The sequence below is a fragment of the Dermacentor albipictus genome, chromosome 3 (genome assembly GCF_038994185.2).
Source record: "Dermacentor albipictus isolate Rhodes 1998 colony chromosome 3, USDA_Dalb.pri_finalv2, whole genome shotgun sequence".
Taxonomy (NCBI): domain Eukaryota; kingdom Metazoa; phylum Arthropoda; class Arachnida; order Ixodida; family Ixodidae; genus Dermacentor; species Dermacentor albipictus.
In genome coordinates, this window is record NC_091823.1 from 148,860,461 (window position 1) to 148,882,626 (window position 22,166).

General features: G+C 47.1%; 1 protein-coding gene across 2 annotated transcripts in view; it reads right to left on the minus strand.

Moving 5' to 3' along the window:
- The window catches only part of LOC135896685 (uncharacterized), a 193,349-nt gene that overhangs the window by 71,478 nt on the left and 99,705 nt on the right, over positions 1 to 22,166 (minus strand). The window contains exons 11-13 of one of the 2 annotated variants that reach the window (XM_065425172.1): positions 21,249 to 21,346; positions 13,876 to 13,977; positions 2,160 to 2,297 (exon numbers count right to left, since the gene is read on the minus strand). In XM_065425172.1, the coding sequence (XP_065281244.1) occupies positions 2,160 to 2,297; positions 13,876 to 13,977; positions 21,249 to 21,346 (338 nt within the window). The remainder of the gene's footprint in view (positions 1 to 2,159; positions 2,298 to 13,875; positions 13,978 to 21,248; positions 21,347 to 22,166) is intronic. The other variant, XM_070536163.1, reaches the window with a different exon arrangement.

Consider the following 22,166-nt stretch of genomic DNA (forward strand, 5'->3'; position numbering starts at 1 on the left):
GAATGTTAAACCATAGATTTGCAACGTCAGCAAGGTACAGTGAAATGTGTCTTGAATGCGGACCAACGCGGGGGAAATGTCGGATTCGTGAGTCTTGAACCATTGATTAGCAACATCAGCGAGGTAAATGACGTTATTCAGTTAGGACTTGCCATCCCACTTATTACGGGCGCGTACACGTTCATAGGAGGAGAGCCAGTCTTCCACGTCATGTTCTCCGGTCCCCCCAAAAATGGTCGGGTCGCGCTGACGGATAACGCCAGCGCAAGTGATAGGGGCAGCCATGGGTACAGTCGGTGCGGAGGTCGCATCAGGCATGGTGGTGGTGGGCAACGTACGATTGGGGAGCTCCAGTGCGACTTGAAGGATTCCAGCAATCTCCAGCAAATGTAATGACGTTTATTTAAAGCTCAGAATCATCAGATTAACAGCCGCCTAGCAACAGCGAACAGCTCGAGTTCTGTTGCAAATCACAGCACGGGTAGTCGTCGTCGTCCCCGATTTGCTATCGGAAACAGGAGGCGTGTCTGATTCATTACAAATGTTACACAACGGGTACTTTCTTGGATAACACGCAGAGTTTGCGTAAATCATTTATTTCTGAAGAAAAGTTTTTTTTTTTCAAATGCGCGTAGCTTTGTCGCGCTTACGCATCTTCCGTCTGTAGTGTCCTGATTTGTGCTCAACTTCTTCCTCGGGTTGTGGTCAGAGACCTAATCATTGTTGTGTATTTTGTGCAGCTATTGAATGCTTTTCGTCCGTAATGGGCTTCACGAGGTGCTGGATCAGGGTTCCACCAGTTGAGGACAGCGATGATGGCTGCCTTAGCGACAGCGATACGGAGTACAGCCCTGATCGAGAACATGCTGCCGTAACAGATAAGTCATGGTAGTCCAGGAGCGACACAGGTGCGCAGTTTTGACTTTCTATGGTGGCACATTCACAGGCTCCTGTGCAATGTGCACCACGTAAGTGCGCTTCTTTTTTCTTTAGTGGTATGCGGCCGGAATAGGAAGCGAACGCCACCAGCGTTCCTCCATATTGATATTGTGGCGGTGCGCCTTTGCTTTGCCTTTTATTTCTGGGCGGATGGCATGGACAGCGATATGAAACAAATGCAAAGCAGTAATTGGGAGCAGGCAGGTTGTATGCAAAATCTTCAACAAAACAGGAACATGAAAATAGAAGGTTGCTGAAACGACTGTAGTCACCAGAGGCAACATTGCAACATAAGGAGATAACGAATTGCCGTGACGGCTATTATTTCTTTTCCTACGCTTCTTGTACATACCAATCAGAACACACGCTTACGCCAAGTATGCTTTTTGTACGGAGTTTAAGAAAACTGGTTATGGTAAGCGGTCATCAATTCCGCCCGAATACCGATGAAATTAAATAATTTAGCGTGAACTGAAAGAAGCACGAGGGTTGCTGTTTGATTTCGTCCACGTAAGGGTTTGATTACTCCTGCAAAGACGAGTGTATCACGTCTCGCAGTTCTAACCAACCATGGACGCTAGTGCTTCATGTATAACGAACCTCACAAGTTTTATGTTCTGGTTTAAATTTCTCGTTCTTTCTTTTTCTTTGTAGGATAGTACACGCTGTCGTCTGTCGTATAGAAGGAGTGGACGCGGCGGCAAGCGGCAGGTAAAGGTTGGCATAATAAGCGGTACTCACTCACGCTCGCCAACACTCACTCGCATTCATAGTCGCTTCCATCCACGCTTACCGACACCGACTCCCGCTGGTGCTCGCCTCCACTCACCGGTACTCACTTAACACAGGTTAACGTGCGTTAACTCTGTAATGTGATGCGCAGTCTAATGCCATTAAAGATCCAACTCGCACCGCGCTGACCGGGTCAGGTGCATGCAGTCAAAGACGCGCACGGTAGATTTCGCGTGTTCATGTGTGTGTGTTCCTGTGTGTGTACGTGTGTGTTTGTTCGTCCTCATATATACTACGTTCACTTGTACTCGACGCATCTCACTCCTGCTTACACTCACTCACATTCACTCATACCCTTAGTCACTCAGAGACATTCTTGGTGAAGCCTGTGAAATGAGTGCGTAGCGTGTATGAGGTAGGGGGGATGGGTGCGGCTGAATGCATATGCCGAGTTAACGCGGGAAATTGGCTCATTCTGCGCAGCTCACGAGGTGCCTTGGTAGTTGGCGTCGTCATCGTCGGGGTTGTAGTCGGGCTCGTAGGGGTGGCCGTAGAACTCGTGGTCGTCGTCGGACTTGGTGTTGTCCTATGGCTCGTGCTCCCCAAGGTTGGCAACGTGTGTGTTTCTGTGGATGAAAACAAAACAAGGATCGTAAATGGGGGGCAATCTCGTATAGATGAAAACAATTGTGCGGGAACCATCTATGGTAAATCTCAAGGCAATATAACCCTTTTATTATTGAAGCTATTCACTTCGTTAAGAAAATGGTGCACTTGAAGGCATATATTTGTTACAGTGAGGATCTTGCGTAGCGTTTCGTCTTTCATTGCATAATTTCGTGGAGAACATCGTAGTGTACATCGCTGCGCCTATAAGCAGATTTTTCGTGTGTTTGTTGTCTCCAGCGGAGCTGACTCCGGTGTGGACGGCGACTGCCCTTCCCCTTTCCGATAACACCCACCGGGTGAGAGGAGCGGGGTGGCTTTCCCGAACGCTGCTTTCTCTGCATGCAGAACTTCAGGCGTCCCAAGCTCTCAATCGACATACCCAAATTGGTTGCGGCAGAGCGCATGCCTTTTGCACAGGTGCTTCTTCTACGTGATGAAATTACTACCATCATGAAAACGGGCGCTAGGATTAACGAAACGTATTCCCTTTTTAATGTTGTGTACCTTATAGATTGAAGCTTATGGAAATAGCAATTTACTGTCGCGTGCAATTGTACACCGTGCGTATAAACACACAAAAGAATGAGATCACTACACCTAAAATGGTTTTCCTTGCGGCATATGGAAGGGTTTGCAAGCTCTATTCACTAAGCAGCTCGGCGGCAGCGAAAGTCGCACGCTCGGTAAGGTGTCACTAAATAGAATAATGTCGCTCAAAAGTGGTCTATTTGTAAAGTATCACCAAGGGTTATCGGATGATCCAGCAAGATCGGGATAATGCTGGAGCTCGCTATATCCATAGATTGCAATCGGACATGTACGCCGGCCAGTCTACGCGTTTATATAAACGTGACGTACGGTGTCTGCAGCATCAAGAGTGTTCGGCGCAACTGCACCGAGATAACACTGGAAGTTCTCCACGTAAGGAAGGAACAAAACCACATCCGCCAATGTACTCTATCAGTCGATTGATTTACATGGAACGCAGGGAGGAATGTTTCTCATAAATGTGTAAAGTTCAGCGGGATTCATATGCGATGATTTAGTGCGCCAATGTCCCGAACACCTGACATATGAGGGACGTTCTGTAGCCGGGTTTCTCTCCCGCGCTTCTCTCTGAACACACTGCGCCATCTAGCGCCACCACTTCGAAGTGCTTGCGAAGAACTTTGCATGAACTCCGAGATGGCATTGCCTCCGAGACCATAGAGATTCCTACAATAATTACTAGAGGGAAGTCTTTCGCTGCAATTGTTTAGCCACCACGACAATAATGGGAAGTACACGCATTAGTCTAATCTTCGTGCTTGTCGATTCATACGCTCTTGCGGGTTTGTTTATTATGCTTTATATACCTTCATTGTCCTAAATTTCAAGGCAATCTATACTTTTGCAGAAGGGGAGAAGACGCTTCGAACACGCAGAATCGCTACTAATTGCAATGGTGCAGCTTGTCGAGGTAGGCCAAATCGACACGTGCCAAGCGTCTCAAGGCACTGGCTTTCGGCAATAAATTCATAAAGGCATTTGAGGTCGTTTGTCGGTGAATGCCCCCATGGCATAATAGTCCGAATATCCGGCATATGTGCTATCGGCTGTGCGTTCGAGTCCTGCCATCGGACAATTTGAAATAATGTTTAATATAATAATTGTTACACATTACATTGCTGAAAATGTTAACAAAACCGTTGAAAGCCAGAAAGGCTAGCTTTAGGCTAATCTCATGTACTTGCAATAATTCACATCCTGGATGAACAGTCCCCAGCTCCCGTAGACAGAAACGCAAGCATTGCTCTAGTGGTTATGGTATGAAACTTAATGTACGAGACTGTACCGGTGGCGCGCTGGTGCGTAAAAGCCGTGCACAACAACAAGGCTTCTCTCTCGCGTGTTCTTTTATCCACGCTGCGGCAACTTTTGCTGCATCCGTGTAGTCAGGGTGCTGCCTCCGATATACGTGGCACGTAGGTGCTTGCGCACACGAAGTGTTAATCCTTCAGTTCAAGCTGGCACTCATAACCACAGTGCGCTAAAGCGTCGGGCTGCTGTGCTTCGGAGCACACGTGACGATGGTTCGATTACGTCCGAGAAGAAAAAACAAATTGAGAGAATTTCTCTTTCTGTTGTTGTTGTTGAAGAGCACCATGAATGAGGTTAGAAGCAGAGCCTTCGGGATCGGCCCACCTTTTTAGACTGCCTCTATATTAAGGATAGACCTACACCTTCAGAGTGAAACCCCAACGACGAAACCCTAACACAGAGATCAAGAAGCAGCACGGCAAGCAGTGCTTCTGGGAGGGTAGACGAGCCAAGTTTAAAGATGGAGCTTAATAGACAAATATGCACCGTGAACCGTGCTTGTTGGTTAAAGAGTTATGTTGGCGGCCGCGATGAGTCATATTTTGTGTCGGCGTGTAGTGCAACCATAGTTTATCGTTTTAAGAGTAAATATTTCTAATGTAAAAAAATCACTTTGGTTGTGTTCATACACTTCTTACAATGTCTGAGTGTTGGGCCCGCATGAACCACCACGCCGAGCCAGCGCTGTTATCCTCGCAAAACTAATGCTGTATGCGCTCCAGCAGAAATTCTCAACAAACGTAGACGGCTGCTTGACCTTCGCGCACCTACGCATCAAGTGCTGCACGAGGGTAATTAGAAAGCATTGGTCCCTATTTTTATTAGCCAAAATAAGGGACATAGAGGTAATATGAAGTAGCTCACACTATTTCTGCAAATAGTCGCTACACCAATTCAAGACATTGTACCACCTCAGTACTAAATCTGCAATGCCCCTGTGATTTGTTATTGTGAATCAGCGACGCCCGTGGTCTACCTAAACGCTCATTGTGAGTCTTCGCAGCCTCTTGTGAACTCACAACACCGCCACCAAACACTTCACAAAGCGAGACACCTGACCCATACGTGGGCTGCATTTCGCTGCTGGATTTCTATGGGCGCTCGTCCTTTGCTCCATAGAAGACGAATCACACTTTGTTGCTGGCACGCCCTTGACGTGTCAAGCAAAACCGCCTTCTTCAACAACTTACTGGAGCGCCGTGCCACGGAGATACCGGCAGATAAGGCCCGGCCAAGAAAGGTTCAGCGCTGGTAGTGGATTTGTTGACTTTGCACTTGGAGTCATATTTTGGCTTTAAAAAATTGGGTCAAGGACTTTCTAATTTGCCCTCGTACATAGTGATGGTCGCCGAGAGATTATCCAGGAGTGCAGATTTTTGGGATAGTTGGTTCGTTGCATCTATTGAAGTCATAGCACTGGATCTACATGGACTACATGCGGAAAAACGACAGGACGAGCGCTACTATCATCCCTTGAGGTTATCCCTTGATAAAAACACTTACACATAATAGCATGATAGTATTGCCCAGGAGCGGTCTTTTTCCTGCTCTGTAAAATGCGCTTGCCGTAGCGAGAACGACAGGTAAAATATAAAAATTGTTTGGTGCATACATGCCTGTCCTTCTACGTGAAAGAATTTACTCGATCAGTAATAAATTTGGCATGACGTTCGATGTGTGTGCGACTGGAAAAAGTGCATGGGTGAATGTGTATGGTTGGTGCACGGCGGTGGATGGCCTATTTCATAAGCAACGGGACCGATCAGTTTTAGCGTGTGGTCAGCAGGATCCTTTTACTGCTATGACGCCGCGGATCAAATTCGAGGCCGCGTGCTTGAGTTGCGAAGTGCTTGGGCTTCTCGACGTTGCCGCCACAACAGGTGACAATCGTGGTGCTGCTTAGGCGACTATAAGAAATGAATCTCTCTATTGTCTTGAACGTGGCTCGACCGGTTCCTCACGTGATTGCGTGAGGTTTGAGGTAGCCGCAGCGAGCGACTGAATTGGCTTGGAAGTCTCGGTGATACATCGTGCATCGGACACGCTTTGTATTGTCGTTGGGTAGATTTCTTTGTCGCCGGATACCCGATGTTCCAGAGAGTGCTATACGTTAAGCAAAACATTCTGACACCCTGGTACCACCGTTTCCGTGTTTTGCGTCCCCGTGCTTTAATCAGAAAAACATGACTGCGGCTGCCACGAGGCTGTCCAGGAACCACACCTCGACTCCCCTCTACTCAAAGCGGACCGACACCGCATCGGCTCCCTGCACAACACATCGGCTGCTACTACACGCGTAATACCCAGGGCAACACTCCAAAACTGTTTAAGTTGCACGACAGGTAACTGAAGCCATCTGGGGTGCTATGCAGGATGCGCCGAAGTTGCGAAACTAGCAATCTTCATGTGCTGTGGTGATGCCCCAAGATGAAAGAACTAATGGCACCAAGACAAAGTTTGTCACTCCGCACGCCTCCAGATCCGCTACTTTATCTAGATCCACTCTGGGTGGCTATCATCCATTGGGCGTTGCCTTATGGGCGGTCGACAAACTGGGCTTCACGTGATCATACGGTCGTTGCTTGGTCGGTGAATTCTTTCACTTATTTGTCGCTCCACTGAGCGCATTTCATGCACATTACATACACAAGGGAGTCATAAATTAAATGCAATAAATACGGTATTATTATTCAATTTAATGTGGTTTATGAGCATTTTAATGTTTACAAGATGTACACTCAGAGGGTATTAGACTATTTTGTAATTTATTACGTCTCGCGTTACAGCACTTTTACGCTGGCTACCTGGTTGCGCTCGCATATCTGAGCGCAAATTGGTGTGCGCCTGGTTTTCGCACTGGGCTTTCAACAGATCGCTCGTTGCTCGCGCTAAAGTAATGCTGCGAAGCGAAGTGAGCATCGGCTAACGCGGAACTGGTTTTGCGCTCGCTTACCGTGTATGTACGTAGGAATGCTGGAAAACACTCATACAAGCCCATGGTCAGAAAACTATGGGGTTTTTTGCTTTTACTTTGTGATGCACTCCATACTATGTAGCGCCAAGCGATGGTTTCTAACAACTGCCGGAACGAGTCGTCGTACTGAGTAGCCCCGAGAGATCCATGGCTGCTAGCAAACGCAAGGAAGGTCCTCTAAAGCGCATGTGGCCGTTAATTGACCGCCATCACGTCCATATGAGGTGGGACACCAATAGCGGAGCAGTTGCCCTGTAGTCGTCGCTGACGAGGTGGCGCTTCCCTTTTTGACAAGTTCTTTCTTTTTTTGCGTGTGAGCGCTCGTGATGGGGTTCACAACGTCCCACGCTATGGTTGCGTGTCTCGCAATGCAGATTGAGGCTCGCCCCGTTAGCATCCACTAAATTTGGGATACACTTGTGTGGGGCCTTTTCTTCACTGTGAATAACCCTCTCCGGTTGAAGATAGACTACAATAATGGGGCCTCGCGTTGCCGCGTCTCGTCGGTCGACCTCGAAAAGTAGACTCCCCTGTGATTGCGTCGACAATGCCGAAGATCCGTGGTACCCGATCTGCAACACCGCCATAATTTTGCGGCTCGGCGGAACGTTGCCGCCCATCGTCCGGCGGCGTCGATTGTACTTTTGCTTGCCGCGAAGAACGCACTAGTCAGTTTGCACTATCTTCCCGGGGCCAACGAGTGGGGGTCGCGCCTGCAGCTCGTCCCTCACGACCACAGGGGCCTAGTTCCTCCGGTCGGCGATGGCACGCTCCGACAAAGGAAACAAGTCGCCGGTCATTTCCTTCAACAGCCACACGCCTACGCTTTTGCTCACGCAGTACGTGAGCCAATTGCCGCCTGGAGTGGCGGACGTTCGGACGGCAGAGGCAGTCCATGTTGTCGAACTTAACTGCTTTGCCTCTCTGCCGGTGCAGTGCAGCGGTACCGTATAACTACAGCTATTTTCGGCACCTGTTGCACCGGGAGGCAGCCTGGCGTTCATTCTGAATCATTTTGTATAATGTGACCACTTCGCCTTCGCAGGTTGGTTGGTCCGGCGGGTTGAACCCCTGGCCCATACAGGTGCCCCAGTACTCCTATGACGCCATCGGACCTGACCTGGTGCTGCAGCACGGTGTCCGCATAGCGCTTAAAGCAGGAGCGAACCGAAGCGATCGCACTAACTCTTGCTCTGCAGCACGGTCACGCCAAACTGTGCTCGGAAAGTGTAATACGCCTGTCACGCTGCTCCGCAGATGAGTGCCTTCGTTTAACTCATCAAACAGTCCGCACACTGACGTTTTGGAAAGGCGAAAATGACGCTGAAACTTTCCGTCGGTCATTTAGGTGGACAAGTCCAGACACACATATTGACGCTTGCTGCCGCTGGATGCAATGACACAGGCTGCTGCTGCCCCCGCCATGTTTCCCAGTTCCACTCGGGGATGTTTCCCAATGTACGAGTGTGCCGCGAGATCACCTGTCCATCAAAACCATACGTCACACTCCGTACGAGGCATGTAACTCGTGTGCCCGTACCCACCACGGTTGGCCAAGCCCAACTTATTTTTGGGAAAAGTGATGCGGTTCTGAGATGCGAGGCATATCTTGACCGCCGAAATAAAACACTCACAACGCACTGTCGTCGGTGATGCACTGAGCACCACTACCAAAAAGAAATCGTGCACTGTCGCTGGCTTATGCATCTATCTTCCCGGGCTGTGAAGGCTCCACAGCACGGTTTCATTGTCTGCATTCTGGCGACATAGCGAGCAACAAATAATTAACGGCACGTTACTGTAGCTGCTTGCAAGGCGTCGATGCGCCGTGGTGGACGACGATGCTGAGGAGTGCGTAGTGTTCTCGAACTACAACGTATCGCAGCTGTCTTTTGAGATGGCTACTCCGTCATCAGTGATGCTTCGGAGCCGCTGTGGCACAAACACGGTCAGCTTCGAGAATCGCTCGCAACCCAGCGCGATGGAATTTCTTTGTCACAAGCGCTGCGCACTAAACAGTTGCACCACCTTCCTCCGTTCGAAGTCTCATTTCACAACTCCACACAAGAGCACTCACAAGCCTAAATGCTATTGCTGCGGTGTCGTTACGATATCCCTCTACAATGGCTGTTAGCTCTGGCAGAGGCAATCGCCAAGCACCTTGGCGTGCGCAAGACTCAAATAATACGTCCATGCGCACGGAGGCACCTTCACTGGGCAAGCGATGACGTGCGAAGAAATGTGTCGCCGAACAGCACGCTCTCCTTCGCATTGCATCGAGGAGTCATCGTGCGCACAGATAAACTGGTACATTTCCATGGTGCTGCATCACTGCGGAGCCTAAAATACCGCACCGCCGCTTTGAAGCGACAACCGTTGCTTGCTTCTCTATGGGTGGAGCGTCATTTTTAGTTGGTAAATCGGCGGCCTTGTTTGCCTCAGTGAAGCTCCTACGGTGAACAGCTGTGTCGGGGCGCTGCATACCCATTCCCCTAATGGATAGGTGACGATCGGATTATTGTCAAGACTGACCTTAATGAGAAGAGCGCAGCAACACCCCTAGCGACTGCTCGCCGTATAAGCTCCCTCGCGCGTGCGACCCCCGAGAATGTATTTGTTGCGAAGTTTCCGCCTCACTGCCGTCACTCGAGACAAAAAGTGCAAACTTTAATAATGCGCTTCATATCTATTTGTCAGAAATTTATAGCATTCAAAACAGAAAACACACAGTTTAAGAAAGAAAATGTTAAATATTTTGGTTGTGTTTTACCGTATTCCGTTGAGGGAAACTGTGGATGCAAGAAAGCGCCGCATGTGCCCTGTTCGCATTCGACGGAGGACAAGCATGCGCATAGACAGCCGGGCAGTCATGGTATTGCTAAATTGGGACAACACGTTGACAACAATTCGGGGCGCTGTAGCGTTTCTTTGCGCAGCCTTAGACGCGGAAGCAATCTGCCGCGCAGGGTGTGATTATGGGGCAATATGTGAGTTTTTCTCGACATTGATCTTTTGCCGACTGTTTTTCCGCATTCCATGCTATCTCCGTTCACTGACTGCCGTATAGCGAACTAGGGTAAAATTTGGGCGAACGAGGAACTCGGCGCATCCTGCATAGCACCCCTGCCCTTGGTTTCATATTTACAAGTTTATGCGTGCTCTATGTTATATGTCCGAATCAGTGTTATGTCCTTGTTTTCCTGCTGTCCCGAGCATCATTGTTTGTTTGCTGTAGCTGGCTTCATACATTCGGAGTACTTCTTGTTAATCTGAGCCCATACACCATCAGGATGCGCACTGCATTACTTGCGAATAACATTTAGGACATTTCTGATCAATTGCTTCCACCACAAGTAAAATGAGTTTCTCACAAATACAGTACATTATTAAACGGACAGACGACCAGCTTTCATGGCACCCACTTTTTTAATGCAATGGAAATCTACTGGTCAGAGTGTCCAATAATGAAGTGCTAACGCGGAAAAAGCGGTGGAACTCTTCGCCACTTACTGGTTTTTCAGATATTCTTTACCAATTTAAAATTATAGTTCCTACTAAATCCCCGACAGCGTGCTGGATTCTGTCACTTTAAATCGTCATTGCGTTTCTATCAACGTCTCGCAACACATCCTGGCCAGTTGTATAGCCCTTTAATTTCATTTATTACTACCGAGGCCTCCCGATAGTAGGCAGTTCAGTGAACACTGACGTGATATTCTAGAAAAAAAAGTAGTCGAAGAGACTCTAAAGACAGATGTTATTTCTGCTCCGTCAGTAGGTTACATTTCTAGAATACCTAAAGTATCTTTCTTATCTATTATAGAAAAATAAGAGAGGCTATCTCAGCTTGAATAGGCAACAACTATAGGCACTTGGAGAGAGAGAGAGAGAGAGAGAGAGAAACAACTTTATTGAGCCGAGCTCGACATCTTCTTAGACGCCGTCGATGGAAGTGGTTGCCTCTTCACGGGACCCATATGATTCACTAGCCACCTGGCCCATGGAGATCAGGACGAGCTGGTCTTCCAGGGCGGGGCTGATTAGCAAGGTCTCCCATCGCTCGGTAAGGGCGGATGAGGGATTGGGTAGGGTAGTGGGGCAGGTAAGAGTTGGGGGGATCGCCTTGATGAAATCGCATACTCCAATGCCGTGTTGGAGCGTGCCTGAGTCTTGCAGAAATTGCATTCCTTCTCGTATCTTTCCGGGTGCATCTTGTTTTGAAGGTAAGGGTGCGGGAAGGATTCTACCTGTATCTGCCTGTAGATCGCTTGCCGTTCTCTGCTATGCGATTTGTGAGCATCGGAGTAACGGCGCCTCTCTGTCTTGTAATGGTTCGTAAAGTCCCTGTAACAAATTATGGACTGTGGCTCACCTTCCTCTACCCGGTGTTCCTTCTCTCGGGCGAAATGGTGGGCAAGTTCGTTGCCCTCCAGCCCAGAGTGAGCCGGTGTCCATATCAACTCAACTTTCCTGTCAGGTAGGTCGTATTTACTCTTGACAATATCTCGTACCACAAAAGACACCCACCCCTCTCTGTAGCTGCTATACGCCTTTTGCGAGTCAGTCACAATTCTCCCACCTGGGGCTGCGCGACTGCTAGCGCTATCGCGGCTCTTCTGCCACCTCCGGAAAAGAAGTCTTGATGGAGGCGCAGGTTACGAGCACATCCCGCGTCGTAACTACCAGCGTAGTTTTCGATGAAAACTTGGGTAAAGAAGCATCTGTGAAGGGAGTCACCCCCTCCTCCTCATCTACTATTTGATCTAAAGTCTCCGTCAAGGCGGCTATACAAGCCGCTCTGGGGCCGTCGTTACGACCCAACCTCATGTTTCGAGGCAGCGGCTTGCTGTCGATTTTATGCGCCCACAACCTGGAAAACGGCCATGTTCCCATCCACTCTGCCTCTTGCCAGCCCAACTTGGCAAGAACGCGACGTCCCACCGAAGTTTGACTTAGCCGAACACTTTGATTAGACTGATGAGCTTCTATTAACTCTTCAACGTCGTTGTGCTCTGCCATGCCGAGAAGCTTGTCCGTGGAAGAATGCTTCGGCATGCCCAGCGCTATCTTGGTTGCCCTGCGTATAATGGCGTTCAACTTGTCCCTGTCTTTCTTGAGGAACTTGAGGTACGGCGCCGCGTAAACGATGCGCGACCTCACGAAGGCCTGGACGAGCGCCAATGCATCGTCCTCCTTCAATCCTCTTTGTCTGTTTTTGACTCTTCTGATAATGTTCGAATTTGTTCGATTGACAAAACCTTGATTTTGTCAATCGACGCCCCCGCCTTGTCAATGTTCTGGAAGATGACACCCAGGATACGTGCTTGCGTAGTTGGCGTTATGGTCATCCCGTCGATCGTGATGCGGATGTTCTCTTCGTCTCCTTTCTTGGAGAGTCGCCCTAAATATTTCCACGTCAGCTCGCCCCAACCTCTTAGACTTTGACGGCGTTTTCGCTCACATGAAACAATCTCCTCCAAGCCGAGGAAGCGGCCATAGCCCTCGTGCTCTCCCAAAGAGGGGCTGAAGTCATAGTGACCGACTCCCAACAGGCGTGCCGCAACTTTGCTAGCGGCAGAATTCATACCACTACGCTCCGAATCATCAATCAAAAGCCGCCAACGAGATCGGTCATGGTCATCTGGGCACCGGCTCATCAAGGCATTCCTGGCAACGAGGTCGCCAACCACGTGGCTCGAGATCTGACCCACCGAGCCGACGCCGAGAAATCTGAACCCGAGCGCATGCACCCTTTAATCTCGTACCAAGACATCACACAACACTACAAGCTAACCCGCAGAACATATGCACCCCCACACAAGTCACTACCTAGAGAGCAGGAGCGATCCCTCCGAGCTCTATAGGTTAACACATTCTCCCACCCAACCAGAAATCACCTCCGAGCCCCTACACAATTCTCTCCGCAGTGCCGCTTCTGCGCAGAGCCCAGGTTCTTCAGGGACATAGTAGGGGGTTGCAGAGCGGCACCATAAAATACTCCGAACCCTTGCCGCACTAATGAGCTTTGGGAGAGGGCCTTGGCCAGGTCCGACCTCGAGGATCAGCAACGGCTGATTGCGAGGGCCCAAGACGCGGCTCAATCTCAAGGCATTCTGGAATGAGGACGGCTCTCCAAAGCTGCACTCACCCAATAAAAATGTTTATCCACTCTCCCTCTCTCTCTCTTTGCTCATGCGTATTTATTTCTTTTCTTTCGGTAAAAATTGTCTGCTGTGTAATTAAAATGAAACAGATAACACATCATGTTTCTCTCGAAATATGACACGTTAAACATTCTAACATTTAAAAACACCCAAATACGGCAAAATTACTTTTGAACCACGACGTGGGACTGACGTGCGGGCACTGCGACTTCCGCATGTAAGAAAAAAAGAAATTGAAGCTTCATTTATTTTGCAAATAAATACCCTACTACACATAAATTTACACAAATAGAGTTCCTATTGAATGTTTTATCTGTCTTAAGTGGTTTACGCTTTGTTTGAATTTCTTTAAGCAGAAAGTTATCAATATATCCGTTGATCCAGCAGCCTGCAATGTAAATGCGTCGTGCCGATGTACTCATTTTTCATAGTAAAAGCCCATGCGCGAAGACAAGCTTTCACTTTTCTCCATTGCTGAGGCTGCAATAGAGTATTTACGCGGCGAGGTCGTATGGTCTGTGACTGCAGTGGCCGTACCTGTAGCAGTATTCGTTGTTCTATCAGCATCTCGTGGAACCACCATTCCATCGATATTGGGACTCACTTCGTCGGCTATAGAGATGTCCGTATTGTAGTGACCTGCATGGACACCATTGATGACAAAAGATGTGCGAAAGCAGACGAATGGCCCTGCTAGCAACACGTCACTTTGCTTTAGGATGGACGGCACACTCGTTCTTAACTGAGGATAGAAGGAAGGCACTTTTATCCAATTTGTATTGAAAAAGACGGATAGACAAACAGCCACACAGGCACTCCTCGTCATTGCATAAGGCACAATGGTGCACAATTCGCAGAATGAGGACACTAAACGAAAACAATTATTGACTAATTTTGTAGTTGATTTCGTTGTTTGTAGCCGTGAGTCGAGCGAGTTCGTGTTTGTCCTTTTAAACATGAAGGGAATACTCTCGTTCGCAGGGAGTGCACGTAAAATAAATAGGGATAATATATCCGTAACTGGGAATGTGCAGCTTTCAGCAGCTCAAAGCATGTTTTACGCCATGAGACGCGTTTTTTTATGACTTAGACGCAGTGTACTCGTGGCACCCGCATTCTTGATCCCAGCTCATCATTTCAGTTTTCACGATAAGGTACTGCGCATTGAGGTTCCCTCGTTTTATACGATTTATTTTGGCGCATCATTGTTCTTGTTGAGTGACTGGGCGGCAGTAGCCGTTCAGTTCATTTCCTGCCACATTTACGAGTTGTTATTGTTAACGGGGAAGTATTTACCTCAACGCGCCTCCCATGTAAATACATAGCAAAGCTGGAATCGGTTAGCTTGGCACTCAACGCACAAAATTTGATGAGGCTCGTTGCCCGTAAAATAAAGAGTTAAGATATATCGACTGTAGAAAGTAGATTTTTAACTGAGTCCGCATTTTTTTCAACACCACAAAATTTGAAAACAAATGAACCATTGAGTTTACAATTTTGTAATTCAGTCATAAACAATGATATTCTCACGAGGTAGCGACGGTGAAGGACCATTAACTACTAAACAATTATTTAAATTGCACCCCTTGTGGCATTTAAACTCTCAAGCGGACACGAGATGCATCACAGTGTATATCGAAATAGAAGCTTCCTGAAACTTTCGTAAATACATATATGGTACGTAACTTCAATAGCATTTGTCCGCGTCATGTACATTAACAGATGAGGTTCACAGAACTGCGATATCAGTTTTTGGTACTGACTCACAAATTTTGACTTAGTGGGGTTTTTTGGATGTTTCTAATTTTCGGCAAGGTATTACGAACATGTCAAGTCCTAAATCGATGTTTTGCTTTACAGATTCAGTGGAATTCAGATTTCACCCCTAAACTCAACATTTATTTTAGAAATCATTTCAGCGGTTGCCTATTTGGAGCATTACTGCATGTTACATGTAATGGCAATAGGAGGAATCGGTTGGCCTCAACGTAAACCTTACTCTTAAAAAGTGTAGCCACGCATATTAGAGGCTAAATTGAATATAGCATATGCTTTCCATGCGTACGAGAAACGCGCACAAGAACTATGACTAACTGCACGCGGCTTAAAATAATTTATATCAATTTTAACAATAGAAAGGAACCGTGGCTACTTTCTTGAGACTAGTCGCGGTATCCATCTTGAAAACGTCTTTATTGGGAGAAAAATGGTGCGGCGCTAAAGACGCTGATGACGACGGCATTTTCCCAAAACCTGCATGCGCGTTTGCCAAGACATGGACACGAGACAGAAGTGACCACCTTCCATTTAGTTACACTCTACGAACAAGGGAGCGCCTGTCAAATCAAGGAGACGATGGATAATTTCATTGTCGCCATCGATTTGGTGCATCACGGGAGCTCGCTAACGTCGGGTGATCCCGATTTGGGTCACTGAAAGCTTATCGACTCCTGCTGCAGGGAGTCTACAAATCTAGATCTGTGGGTATGAAATTCATGCAGTAACAAATTACACGGGACCCAATCGTGCCTGCGTGGAATTCTTGGTTTTCGAATGACCTTTCATACACACAAACACTCTGGTTAAATCAAAATAATACCGAGCACAAAAGACTTCGTGAGGTTACCTAACCTTACTAAATATTTTCTTGTTGGTGTCTTATTTCACCATTTTCCATCTCGACCCTACGGGGTTCCGCCACAACCTCAATTTCACTTATGCACTCGACGACACCATTCAGATTGACATGCATGTACATCTTATGTACGTTCCTGTATTGCATTTTTTGACCTTAGGGGGGTAAAAATTCACCGTATTTTTTTAAAGATACAAACTGGGGCAACTCGGATACTTTGTGGCCTAGCATGAAAACCGTGGAGGAATAGGCGCTTTTGTTGTCTGGCAGGCCGAAGTGCAGAACATACTGATAAAAAGCAAAAGCAACATTGGTCCCCTTTCGGACACAAACGAAAAGAAATGAATTATCAAAAACAAGAAATAAAGATGGATTCGGCGATTGGTTCCTCAAATTGTTCTCTGCGCTTTTCGCCTTTTTTTATAAAAAAAAAGCGAGTAAAAAATTTTTGCACACGGGAATGCTTTAAAGATTTGGTGTTTTTCCTTTTGTTGCAAGCCGCTTTTTACGTAGAGCATTGAGACCATTTCTGTATCTATATTGTGTGTGGGGGGGGGAACCTCCTGGGCCTTTCGTACTGGACCTCCTGGGCCTTTCGGCCTTTCTACTGTTTCCCAATATATATTCCTGCAATAAAATATTAGAAGAATGCGTACATGAATCAGTCACCCTTCTTTGAATGTAACGTAGTTCGGTAAGCATCCTCTCTACATCTCAGATACCAGTATCAATGCAGAGCAACGTCAGCGTTGCGTCTATTCCTGCCATGTATCGCAATACCGCAGTTTGCATGTCGGTAAAGTGCGTGTAATGCGATATATAACAGGCCATTGACGCATTCATGTAAACACGGCTACTAAAATATAAACAAGCTCTCGGTCTGTCAACGCCGTCAATCGCAGAGTGTCACATAATTTTATATACGTATGGCAGTTAGGTGAAAGCGAGGCGTGTACAGTATTTAAATGGTATTGAAATGAATACTACATGTTTGCTACTTGCTCTCAAAAGGGGGCGTCATTCATATGTTTTGTAACGCGTCCATTTACAATCATCCTTTTCTCAGGAGCACACTTCGGAGGAAAATCTGGTTAAGCCCAATTAAGTTTACCTGGGTGAAAAAATCAGCCATTATCGGGCTTTACCCGAAAACGAGACACCCAATGCAAATGCCGACCGTCATGAAATCACCACTCATTTGTTCTGTGTCAACTACGTGCAAGAAACAATAAATGAACTTAAGTCTTGCACAAACGAAACTTGTTCCAAGTGTATTCTCCAGCCAGGCACGTACCCAGGATTTTTTTTCGGGGGGGGCCCACCACCTCCATCATCATCATCATCATCATCATCATCATCATCATCGTCGTCGTCGTCGTCGTCGTCATCATCATCATCATCATCCTGTTTTATGTCCACTGCAGGACGAAGGCCTCTCCCTGCGATCTCCAATTACCCCTGTCCTGCGCCAATCGATTCCAACTAGCGCTCGCGAATTTCCTAATTTCATCGCTCCACCTAGTGTTTTGTCGTCCTCGATTGCGTTTCCCTTCTCTTGGTACCCAGTCTGTAACCTAATGGTCCAATGGTTATCTAACCGGCGCATTACATGACCTGCCCAGCTACATTTTTTCCTCTTGATGTCAATTAGAATATCGTCTATACCCGTTCCCTCTCTGATCCAAACCACTCTTTCTCTCTTAACGTTATGCCTAGCAATCTTCGTTCGATCGCTCTTTGCGTGGCCCTTCACTTGCTCTCAAGTCTCTGCCACATATGCACTGGCAAAATGCACTGGGAAATGCACTGGCAAATGCATTGGCACTGGACATATTGCACTGGTAAAATGCACTGATTGCACACCTTACTTTTCAATAATAATGGTAAGCTTCCAGTCAGGAGCTGGAAATGTCTGCCGTATGCGATCCAACCTATTTTTATTCTTCTGTGAATTTCCTTCTCATGACCAGGGTTCCCTCTGATTAATTGACCTAGGTAAACGTACTCCTTCACAGTCTCTAGTGGCCGACTGACCATCCTGATCTCTTGTACCTTTTCCCGGCTATTTATCATTATCTTCATCTTCTGCATAATAATATTCAATCCCACTCTTACACTCTCTCTGTTAAGGTCTCCAATCATTTGTTGTAACTCATCTGCATTGTTGTTGAATAGAACAATGTCATCGGCAAACCGAAGGTTGCTGAGATATTTGCCGTCGATCTTTACTCCTAAGCCTTCCCAGTTTAATAGCTTGAATTCTTCTAAGCACGTAGAAAATAGCTTTGGAGAAATTGTGTCTCCCTGTCTGTCTGACCCCTTTCTCTATAGGTATCTCCCTGCTTTTCTTGTGTAGAATTAAGGTAGCTGTAGAACCTCTGTAGATATTCTAACGCGAAAGACGAGTCAGTAAGACGAGAAACTATTTACGGATTATATTTAGAACAACGGTTGTAGCGCTGACCGGTTAGATTCACAGCGCGGCTCAGTTCGTCCTCTCTCCTCATTTCTGGAATGATGGCGCATACGCGCCTCGTTCAAACAACCAAATACCTCACGCATGTAGTAATATTTTCCAAGACTTTAACGTAAGCGTTCTGTACTCCTTCATTACATAGTGCCTGTACTATTGCTGGTATCTCTACTGAATCAAATGCCTTTTCGTAATCTATATAAGCCACATAGAAAGGCTTATTGTACTCTGCAGATTTCGCGATAACCTGATTGATGACATGGATGTGGTCCAATGTAAAGTATCTCTTCCTGAAGCCAGCCTGTTCCCTTGGTTGACAAAATCCAGTGTTAACCTTATTCTATTGGAGATTATTTTGGTAAATATTTTATACAATACTGGGAGCAAGCTGTGGTCCCATAATTGTTCAATTCTTTAATGTCTCCTTTTTATTGTGGATTAGTATAATGTCTGCATTCTTCCAGTTTTCTGGGACTCTTGCAGTCGATAGACACTTCGTACAAAGAGCCGCCAGTTTTCCAAGCATTATGTCTCCTCCATCTTTGATTAAATCGACTGTTATTCCACCTTATCCTCCCGCTCTTCATCGTTTCATGTCTTGCAGGGCCCTTCTGACCTCATCGCTAGTTATAGGAGAGTTTCTGTATCCTGTTCATTACTGTTTCTAAGTGAACTATCATGACTCCTCTTCGTACTGTATACAGGTCAGCTTAGAATTTTTCCGCTGCTTTTACTATATCTTCGAGATTGCTGATGATATTATCCTTCTTATCTTTTAGTGGTTTATCATCATCATGGTTTGTCCTATGCCAGTTTTCTTTTTTATTGATTTCAGGCTGCGTTCGTTTTTTACGGCTTGTTCAGTCTTTCTCATGTTATAGTTTCGAATATCAGTTATTTTCGCCTTATTGATCAGTTTTGACAGTTCCGCAAATTGCGTAACGCTGTGCGGCCGCCAGTCCCATACAACCACGTAGAGCGCAGAACTCTGCGATTCTGGACGTACTGCGCTCACTACGAAAGGTTAGAAAAACACCCACATCAGCACAGCAGAGAAGTGGCTACGTGAGGCGGTTCGACCAATAACTGTGGAAGCGTCATTCAAAACAAGTAATTGTTCTCCTCTTCCAGCGGCGTTTTCTCTACTTCCTTTTTAAATAAAGAGATGTTGATCCATAAATATTCTCATAAACAACGGTCAACTTTTTTTATTATTCGCTTTTGCTTGCAGTTTGGTTGTTGCCTTGGCTCTCTCCCTTAGTAGATCGCTTGATTTCTCAACTCCTTGCGATGTTTGTTTCCGGTTGCCAATTTTGCACGAAAAGTGCTATACAGTTAGGGAAAAACAGACGAGATAACGGGCGACAGTCATCTTGCTTATGGGTTTAAGGTTTACTGCAGGGTTTCATGAAGGACGCTCTTTCACATTATATTATTTCCCACCTTATCTAACCCATATCACGTGTATATGGTTCCGGGCATCTGCCAGCGTCGCGGTGAGCCGTAACTCAAGGAAACAATGAAGCAAAGGGATAACTCGTTCCATGAGAGTACAGACCAGCTGAGTAACAGCCGCATCCCTCTCCTGGTCCCAGTATCAGCCTAAACAAAGAAGGTTGAACTAACAAAAGCAACAGCTATGCGCGTGACGGTTGAATAGATGGTGAGAACTGAACGCATGTCGAGTTAATCGCGCGGTTGCGGAATCTACGAGAAAACTGTCCTTCACATTGCAAGAGATGCCGATAACTACCGCCATCTAAAAGGAGTGAAAAAGGCAGCATAATGCTGACCGATGAACAGCTGCGAATCTCAACATTGATGTGGTGGCGCTTTAGGGATGTGTGAGGAGTGGTGGCGTGGGTGGGGAGGGGGGGGGTATGCCACTTGATTTCGGGGGGGGCCCGGGCCCCCCCGGCCCCCCCCCCCTGGGTACGTGCCTGTCTCCAGCCCCTTATTGCCTCCACTCCCTCCCCATTCTTCCACAATTATTTTTTTATTTATCAAGCCGACGAAAGCGCCAAGTGCACCCGGTGGTTCCTTCAAACCCTAAAAGAAAGAGTTTAAATATTGAACGAATTCTCGTTTGAAAGCTTGTGGGGACGCGCGACTCTCGCGCGTCCCTTGATGTTTTTCCCGCATAGCGCGTCTTCTGTAATGCGGCTTCGCCGCGTGGCCTGCGTGATGCCCGCGGCGGTCGATGTGGTTGGGGCGCAGTGCGAGAGATGGCGCGAGTGTTGTGCTGCTAACGCCGCCGACAGGCGAGGTTACTTGGGCTCCGAAAGGAAGGCGCTTGCTCTCTTTGGGTCGAGACAGCAAGCAGTGCGAACGTGCTGTGCCGCGTGTGCGCCGACCCACGCTTCTGTGAGACCGTCTCGCGTGGCCGTCTTCGAACGCGCCATCGTTGGCCTGACCGTATACGCGAACGACCAGGCGTTGGGATCTAGGATGGGGCGAACATATTCACTCGCTGTCCGGTCGCGGGTGAGTCGGACTTCTAGATTTGTCGCGGGCCCATCGGCATGCTTTGTGGACAGCAACTCGGCTAGCAGGCATTGATCTATGAAAGGTGCAATAAATGCCCTTGTGATTGTTTGCACTACTGTGTTGTGTCGTTTTTTTTGTCCCAAGAGTATGGAGGAGAACCCAACAAGCTTTATACTTTTTTTGCTTCAGAAGAGCTTTAATATGTACCTGGGTGACAAAGGTCTGTGGTTTCCTTATAACCACATTTCGCAGTAATTTTCTAATGCCACTGTACAAAACGTTAGGAGACATTGGTAGCATACGGTACACACTTACTGTTTGACAGTAGAATAAGGATTAAGGTGGCCGTGATAATCAGGAAAAGCAGGGCCAACGCCACGCAGAAGGTGGCCAGCACATCTGCTCTCTTCTGTCTACGATACGAAAACAAATGTGAGACAGTGTATCAAAAATTAGCAAAGTGATCTACGAACTATCTGATCAGTTCGCACTTGCCGAGCGTGTAATCATCAGTCTCATGCACATGAGTGAGCGCGTGACAATAAAGCGGCGCCAAATACTTGGGAATAACAATTTGAGCCGTATCAATAAATTCCCCCTCTGCAGTACAAAAAACCACTATTGCGATGCAAGGAGGATCATTATGCCACAAGAGTTGTGTTAACGAAATAAGGCTGGCGACGCCTCGGTGAATTTTCCGCCCCGACTCACCAGGACGTCACAAATTGTATTGCTGTCTTCCCTAAACTAATGGCGAATTGGGCACATCGCACCGGCGCGCCCCCTGTGGCGACGCTGATTGGATGAAATGGCGCCCGAGTGCGCACCGGTGCGCACCTATTTGCCGAATTCGCCGTTAGTAACTTTAAATCGCTGAAGTTGGACTACAATGTATTCTAAAAAAAGCCATTGACTGAGCTTAGAAAAACTCGAGTTCCTTTATTAAGCCAAAGCAACCAAAATAGAAAATGACACGTTGAAATCCGTCGCGCCGCCCCACGACCGGGGTTTCTGCACCAAGTTGAAGAACTCAAACTTCGATCTTCACCTTCCTCGTGAATAATCGGCCTAATACCGCACAATGAACAACAGAGTACAAAAGGATGCCTACTCAATCTAAACTCCTGTTGCGTTTCACCTTAGAAATCGTTAATGAGTGCATGCAGGCTAGAGAAATGCACAAAGTTGCATGCCGTCAATCACAAAGGGCGCTTTTTCTTAGAGGTGTGCCAT